The sequence below is a fragment of the Pipistrellus hanaki genome (genome assembly GCF_964339955.1).
Source record: "Pipistrellus hanaki genome assembly, chromosome: 3".
NCBI classification, from domain to species: domain Eukaryota; kingdom Metazoa; phylum Chordata; class Mammalia; order Chiroptera; family Vespertilionidae; genus Pipistrellus; species Pipistrellus hanaki.
This window is the reverse complement of record NC_140505.1, coordinates 36,055,055-36,063,780: the sequence shown is the minus strand read 5'-3', so window position 1 is coordinate 36,063,780 and position 8,726 is coordinate 36,055,055. Positions and strand designations below refer to the sequence as shown.

The 8,726-nt window shown below is 42.1% G+C and overlaps 1 protein-coding gene across 1 annotated transcript in view; it reads left to right on the top strand.

The window, feature by feature from the left end:
* Positions 1–342: 342 nt before the first annotated feature.
* TM9SF2 (transmembrane 9 superfamily member 2) overlaps positions 343–8,726 on the top strand; it is a gene marked incomplete at its 5' end in the record, with an annotated part of 62,796 nt that continues 54,412 nt past the window's right edge. The window contains 3 exon segments of the mRNA XM_084880268.1: positions 343–358; positions 361–465; positions 468–706. Of these exon segments, the coding sequence (XP_084736394.1) occupies positions 343–358; positions 361–465; positions 468–706 (360 nt within the window).

Genomic DNA, 8,726 nt, shown 5'->3' with positions numbered 1-8,726 from the left:
CAGGTGTTTCCCGACTTTCTTCCTGCCTCCGTGAGCTAGTGCTCTCCGAAGCAGCCGCTCTGTAGTAGGGGTTAGCCTGCTGCGGGCAGCGGGGTGAGGAAATTTCAAGATGTTTGAAGGAGACAAAGCAACAAGCCCGGAGCGCCAGGCAAGCGGGCCTCCTCCCCGGGGTCCCCGGGGGCTCTAGATCGGAATTTGGAACGGGAACCTGAGCGCCGGAACTTCTCGCCCCGCAACTCCCCAGCGGGCCCCGCAGAAAACCCGGAAAGTGGACTCCGTCCCGGAAACTGTCCGGCGGGCTGGCGGCGGGCTCTCACTGAGCATGTGCAGGCGGCGCCGCGCATGCTCCGTGGAGGTCCGGTTCGGTTTCTGGTGCGGGATCCGCGGTGTCTCCTAGCGTAGCCGGAACTGTCCGCTTCGGGGCCGGCCTCCCTCTGCTCGGGCGGCTTTGGCACAGTCTCCGAGCCTACCCCCTTCCCTCCTCTCTTCACCCCATTCGGCGCGTCTGCCCTTTTCCCCCGAAACAGCCGTCATGGGCGCGAGGCGGTCGGCGGCGTCTCCCCCTCGGTGGCCGCGGCTGTGGCTGTTGTGTCTGCTGCTGCTGCTGGGGGCGGCCCCCGGCCCGCGTCGGGGCGCCGCCTTCTACTTGCCGGGCCTGGCACCGGTCAACTTCTGCGAAGAAGATAAAAAGAGCGACGAGTGTAAGGTGGGTGAGGCCTGGCGAACCTGGAGGTGCAGTGTCCGAAGAGGAAGCTTCCCTCTCTGCCTGGGAAGCCAGGGTCCGAGGGGGAAGGGGGCGTAGCAGTGGGTGGGGTCCGGCGGCTCCCGCGGCGCCGGGCTGGATCCGCGGTGGGTCGGAGGCCCCAGAATGGCCCTGTAACGGGGTTAGGTTCTGGAGGACTCGGCCCCAGGCTCGCCTCCCGTCCCGTCCGGCAGGTCAAGTCGCACCAGCCACTGTGTGCAGTTTTCCTGGACCTGGACGCGTGCATTTCAGCACAGCGGGTCCCCCGAGTGGAAAGGTTCGCTCACCGCGCTGGTGCACTCCGAGCCGGGGGTCCACCAGGGAGGGCTGCCAGTAACTTTTCATTTCGTTGCTTCCTGTTTCCTTCTACTGAAACTCTCGGTTGGTCATGAGAGCCTGGTCTTTCTAGGACTTTGATAATGTAACTTCCCGATAAACAGTTGGTTACGGGAGATGATACCCCGAACCGCGGTAATGCATTCATAAAGAGTTCATAAAATGCATTCATAAAGAGTTGCAGTAATGGTTGAAACAGTTCATTTCTACTCTTTAAGTGTAGAAATATATATGTTTTTATATATTATATATTACATGTTATATATTATGTATTATATATTATATGTTATATATATATTTCCACTATTTAGTTTCGCTGAGATTGTTTTAAACACTTAGAAAGAGCATACAGCAGAAGAAACCGGTGTCCTCTTCCTAGAGCAAGTCTTGAAAACGTTGATCTTCTAAGACCTTCACACTCAAGGTTTTCAGTTTAACTGCTAGCAAAAGAGACACAAGTAAAAGTTAGCTTTTAGATTATTTGGCACAGGGCATAGTGATACACACACATTCATTTTAAGTGGGTAAAACAACGTTTTGGGTTTCAGGATTTTTTTGAAACCATTTTAACAATTCAGATAATGGTTTGGCAAACTTTTACAATCTATAAATATAGGTTTATTTACTACGTTTGATTTTTAAAAATCTGGTGTTTATTTTATTACTGCAGGCTTTACAGTAGCTGTTAATATTGAGCTTATTGTAGGGCATTAAAGAAGCTGTTAAATTTTTCATAGCATTTTACAGTTCCTGTTCAAGAATTTGGATCTCTGAAAATGTCTAAGGATCTTGAAGGTTTACTGAAGTCAATATTAGCACTTGATACTGTAACTCCCATACTTTGTAATGCAAGAAGCTTTCACTCTGAGTGTTCTGACTGAAAGAATAGAGTGCTTCCAAGTGGAAGGAAAAGCTAGTCTCACAAGCACACTGTTTTTTTCCACTAAATATTTTAGTAACCAGCCTTTAAAAGTTAGTATGTGGTATTTAAATTTAATAGCAATTGTGTACTGTACTGTATTCCTGGTGCCTCAAAGACAAAAAGCATATCTATGTCTTGTAGGAACCTCAAAATAAAGGACATAAGTTTATGAACAGATTACCAAAATCTGATATGTTATTGAAGATGTATGTCCAAAGTGCCTTAAAACAGAAATGAGGAAACCTCTGTGGATTGGAGTCCTCAGAGAAAGCTACAGAGAGGAAGTGACCTTTGAAATGGACTTCAGAAAGTGATTATGAGTGAAATTTACAGGTGGTCTGCCAGTTAGATGATTTTTGTTTTTTCAACAGGTCCTTCTTTAAGTAGCTACTTTTTAGTTGACTTTTGGCTAATTTCAGAGGCCTTTGGGATTTTTAATTTTCAAAGATAGAGGAATAAAACAGGCAACACACATTTTTCTGAAATGTTTGGATTTAATCTTTGTTGCCAACTGCTTTCACATATTGGCCAGTGGAAACAACTCTTTGACAAGAAGAAAGATGTACTTTTAGCAGTTTTTGTTTTTTTCTTACAAATTGACTAACTGGTATAGGGAGCTTGAAGTAAACTTTAATATTTCTTCTCTGCCACGCAAAGAAAAGCAGTAAACAGTTTAACATTTCATTGCTTCATTAAGGATATTAAAAATTTTTTCTCTCATCTATTTTGTATTTGTTAAGGACACCATTCAAAAGATGCTGAAGGCAATTATTTTATTTAAATATATTTTATTGATTTTTTACAGAGAGGAAGGGAGAGGGACAGAGAGTTAGAAACATCAGTGAGAGAGAATCATTGATCAGCTGCCTCTTGCACACCCCCTCCTGGGAATGTGTCCGCAACCAAGGTACATGCCCTTGACTGGAATCGAACCTGCAACCTTTCAGTCCACAGGCCGACGCTCTATCCACTTCAGTGGCAATTATTTGAAATAGTAGAAATGGGAGTTGTGAAGTGAGAATAATTATTTCCAGAAGATGCTGTTGGAGAAGGGAACCAAGAGTTGGATAAATAGGGCAGGTCATTGATAGTTTCCATCAGTTTTTCCATGTGTAACGGGATAATCATATTTGCTTATTATATACTTCCTTTGAAAGATGTGCATTTCTTAGAGGCTAAGTACAATATTTATTATCATTGTGATATAAAATATTTATAAATGTAGAGATGGAACATGTATGGATATCTTCAGCATAAATATAACTTAGGTAGTATAGTCTTTTTTAAATTAAATTTAGAGAGATAAATATCAATTTGTTCTTCTACTTATTTATGTATTCATTGGTTGATTTTTGTATGTGCCCTGATGGGATCAAACCAGCAACCTTGGCCTATCGGGATGAAAATCTAACTGAGCTATTGGGCCAAAGCTTATGTATCATAGTCTTTATATGTACTATAAAGTTCATGCCCTGCATTTAGCTACTGTATATAGAGAGACAGTCAAAAGAACCCTGAAGATTTGATTATTTTCCGCTTGCAAAATATTTTATGTCCAGTTTCGTAGCAGAGGAACAAAAGTTCAATGAACATGAAATTCTACTTCTATTGCTCTGACTTTCAATTTATAATCTGTATTAGCATTCATAAATGCTGACTATTCTGTGGCTTACTTTTTTGTAATTACATGTATATACATTTAAATAGTGCACATTCTTACTAGTTTTTATTAATTACTAGAGACCTGATACACGAAATTCGTGCAAGAGTAGGCCTTCCTTCCCTGGCTGCCAGCACTGGCTTCCCTCTGGCTCCTGGGACCCGGGCTTCCATCCTCTGGCCACTGGCAGGCACCCGGGACCCGGGCTGCCTTCCCCCCCCCCCCCCCCCCGCCCCCGTTTTGTCTAGAATAGGGGTGTCGAACTCAATCAGAGAAGGGGCCAAAATCTAAAATCCAGCCTAAATCGCGGGCCGAATGGTTTACTGAACAGTCATAAACTGACAATGTCATAAACTGACAGCGGAGTGCAGTGATGACATCGCGGTGCGGGCCACATTGCAAGGCCTGGCGGGCTGGATTTGGCCCGCGGGCCTTGTGTTTGACACATGTGGTCTAGAAGGATGTCTAGAAGATGTCCAGTCTAATTAGTATATTACCCTTTTATTATTATAGAAGCCCAATGCATGAAATTCGTGCAAGGGTAGGCCTTCCTTCCCACAGCTGCTGGCACCGACTTCCCTCTAGCACCTAGACCTGGGCTTCCTTGCAGTCCCAGCTTTGTCCGGAAGGTCAAAGGTCATCCAGTCTAATTAGCATATACTTTTATTATAGAATATAGTCTTTCATTCTATTACTATACTATGGTTTGCTTAACCATTTCTTGCTTGCAGAGCATTTAGATTTAAATAGCTTTGCTAGAATGTATTTAGCAGGAATTACTTGCATATTCCCAAATACGAAACTACTAGGTCAAAGGCAAGAAGCAATTTTTATAGCTCTGTTTAATATTACCAGGTTTCTTGCAAGGGAGATGGGTTTGCTTTTCCAATGCCATTAGCTAAGTGATTCCATGTCTCCACAATATTTTAAAATTTTTATTTATCAACTTAATATCTATGTGATGGTGCTTAAAACATTTTAAAAATACATAAACTATTTATTGTATTGTGTGTTCACCACCCCAAACAAGTCTCCTTTCATCACTATTTTTACTCCCTTATACACTCTTCTCCTTCCTCCCACCGCCTTTACCCTCTGGTAATCACCATGTTGTCTGTGTCTATAAGTGTCTGTGTGTGTTTTCCTTAATCCCTTCACTTTTTTCACCCAGCTCCCTTCCCTCTTCCCCTCTGACAACTATCAGTTTATTCTCTGTATCTATGAGTCTCTGTCTATTTTGTTCATTAGATTCCACATATGAGTGAAATCATGACATTTGCCTTTCTCTGACTGGCTTTTAATTCTTTTATTTGTCTTCTTTTTGTTTGTTTTTGAAACTAGAGTAATAAAGAATTGAATCATGGTATTTTCCCCTCCGTTTTACTTTATTAAAATCAAGGGACAATGAGTTGACTGCAGTAAGTAGAATACATCTCTGATCAGAAGCAAATAGATCTTCACAGGGTAAAATGTGCAGTTCTAATCTACTTTGTAAAAGGTTTGGCTATTTCAGTTAGCTGCCATATGCTGTTCAGCTTTAGAGTGAGTTTTAACTGTGGAGAGTGGCATTCTGATAGCTGAAGATTAGTGAACAGTTAGTTCATTGTTGGCCGCTTTTAAAGTAATTATTGTCTTGTCAACATGAATTCAAACCTAACAACTAAACTTTCCAAACATCTGCCACTCTTACTATTTGATATAAGGTCATGTTCTTAAGTGAAAGATTAAGGTTTTCTTTTCTGTCCAGAAAGGGAAAATGACCAAATACACTTACTGGTGGCTTTTTAAAAAAGGATTCTTTAGCCCAGGCGAGGTGACTTGGTTGGAGTATCCTCCCATACACCAAAAGGTTGTAGGTTCGATTCCTGGTCAGGACTCATGTGGGAGGCAACCAATTGATGTTTCTCTTGCTCACATCCATGCCTCTGTCTCTGTCTCTGTCTGCCTCTCTCCTTCCTTCCCTATGTCCCTCCTCTTCTTCCTCTTTCCTTTTCTCTCAAATCAGAAAAAATATATCCTCAGGTGTGAGGATATATTAAAAAAAAAACAAAAACAAAAAAAACACCAAAAACGAATTTGTAGCTTTTTTATAAAAAGGAAACTTTATCATATTTTTAAACTTCCTTTTCTGCTAGTTATTTTTAGAAGTTTTTTTTAAAAAATATATTTTATTGATTTTTCACAGAGAGGAAGAGAGAGGGATAGAGAGTTAGAAACATCCATGAGAGAGAATCATCGATCAGCTGTCTCTTGCACACCCCCTACTGGGGATGCGCCCAAAACCAAGGTACATGCACTTGACCGGAATCGAACCCGGGACCTTTCAGTCCCCAGGCCGACACTGAGCCAACCCTGTCCCAGCAATTTTTAGAAGTTTTTAATAAATGACATGTCTGTTATTTTTTGGAACTATTGCCTATAATATGAAATAAGTCAAATTTAAGTTAACAGTTCTTAATGTTGCTCTGAACAGATACAAATACGAATGTATAGCCACCTGTTTCAATTTTACCATAGAAATAGCTTGAAGATTTTAAAATACCTAAAGAAAATATGTAATTTATGTTGTTATATAATTGACATATATTTATTGATTGATATGTAGTTTTATGTTCTCGTAGTTTTCTCTGGAATAATAGCGTTGATTCTTAGCTTCTGAAAACTAATCAGTGTGTAGCGATTATTGATATTGTTTCAAATATAAAATCTGGCATTGGAAAGAATGACTGACTATGATAAATTCACATTCCAACAATTGTTCTTCCTTCTGGTGAAAAAGACATGAACTGAGTTAGAAAGTTTGCTTTCAGAAATAAAATTTTTGATTAACATTATTTTAATATTGTAATTGTTCATTATGATGGATCTGAGAGCTAGGCTTAGAAAGCAAGCAAAATCAATACAGGTAAAATACTGTCCTGCTACCCTGGCCACTATGGCTTAGCTGGTTGGAGCATTGTTCTGTGCACCAAAGGTTCTCTGGTTGGATTCCTGGTCAGGGCACATATTCTGGGTTGTTGGTTCAATCCTGATCGAGCTGTGTATGGGAGGTAACCAATTGATGTTTCTTTTTCACATTGATGTTTCTCTTTTTCTCTCTACCTCTCCCTTCCTCTCTCTTGAATAAATGAAAAACATCTTTGGATAAGGATTAAATAATAATACTTATTATTAACTAGAGGCCTGTTTCATGAAATTCGTGCACAGGGGCAGGAGAGGTCTCCCCTCAGCCCAGCTTGCAACCTCTCCAATCCGGGTTCACTTGGGGGGATGCCTGACTGTTGGTTTAGGCCCTATCCTAAAGTTGAATTGAGGTTCAATTTAGGTCCTTGGGATTGGGCCTGGACCACTGGCTCCTAGTCGCTCACCTGCATGCCTGCCTGGTCCCCCCGAACTACCTCCCCTCTCCTCTCCCCCCTCCCATCGGCCTAATCGCCCCTCACTGCCTCTGCACGCGGGCCTGATCACCCCTAACCCCCCCCCCCCCCCCCCCCCCCCGCCTAGTTGTCCCAACTGCACCCATCTGCCGACCTGGTCGCCCCCAACTGCTTCCCCCGCCAGCCCCGTCGCCCTCACTGCCCCCCTTGCCAGCCTAATTGCCCCCAGCTGCACACCCCCCCTGCGATCCTGGTAGCCCCTAACTGCCTCCCCTCCCCTGCTATCCTGGTCACTCCCAACTGTCCCCCTTGTCAGCCTGGTCGCCCTTCACGGCCCTCCCGCCGGCCTGGTCACCCCACACAGCCTGTTTGTTCATCCCTCACTAACCCCCCTGCCAGGCTGGTCATAGGCAGCCATCTTGTGAGGGCGTGAGGGCTAATTTGCATATTACCTCTTTATTATACCGTATAATAATAATAACAATGTCCTGCTGCCTTGGTTCTCCAAAAAGGGAAGCTTCTCAAACAATATCACAGACATGGGCTCAATCACCACCCCCTCACTCAGTCCCATACCCTCAACGTACACAGACACAAATTCTAGAGACTGGTCTGTGCTGTCAACCTTAGAGCCCAGTTCCTGTTCTTTTTTGCAGTTTTATATCAGTGTCTTTTCAGTAAGTGTTATAGTTAATTGTAGCCACTTTAAGTGTGTTCTACAAGGTGATTCTCTATTGCCATTAAAATTAAATAAGTATCCATGAAAAGCTTTGGATGAAAGGTGTGAATATTTTTTTTTTCTCTTGTTACTCTCAACTTTCAAACCTATTTTTTGCCCTTTATTAATAATAATGATTAAGATGACACATATTAACCTGGCACACACAGTTGTAACACAAGTGTCATCTTTATTATTATTAATAATAATGATATCATTAATACTCAGAATAACCTTGTGATTATTTTTATTTTTTTGTTAAACCTCACCCAAGAGTATTTTTCCCATTGGTTTTTAGGGGGAATGTGAGGGAGTGAGAGAAATATCTATGTGAGAGAGACATAGCGATTGGTTGCCTTCCACACATGCCGACTGGGGCCTTGGATCAAACCTGCAACCCAGGTATATGCCCTTGACTAGAAATTGAACCTTGACCCTTCCATGCAAGGGCTGGTACTCTAATCTCTGAGCACACCTGTCAGGCAATCCTGTGATTTTTAGATGGGAAAACTAAAGCTGGTAAGACAGAGTAACCTTCTTAAGAATATATAACTAGTACAATATATAGATATTGTATTATATAATTGTACACCTGAAATCTATATAGGTTTATTAACCATTGTAAACCTAATAAACTCAATAAAATAAAATAAACATGAAACAGATTTTATTTTAAAAAGAAGAATATATAGGTAGTAAGTAGTGAAACCAAGGTGCAAACCCGGGAGTGTCTGAATCTGGAGTCTGTGCTCTTCACCATGTTGGGGTACTTCTGTATCTTCCTCCTGAGCACTCTCTGCTTCTTCTCCTGCCTTATTCTGGAGATTCCTGGGACTTACAATCCTGGCTTCCACAGTTAATACAGTCACCAGCAAAAACCTCTTTACCCATGCAATCTTTAAGTAGTCAGATTTTCTATTCATTCCTTTCTTTGTTATAGTCTAAAATTGAAATTTTACTTCTCGTGGGGA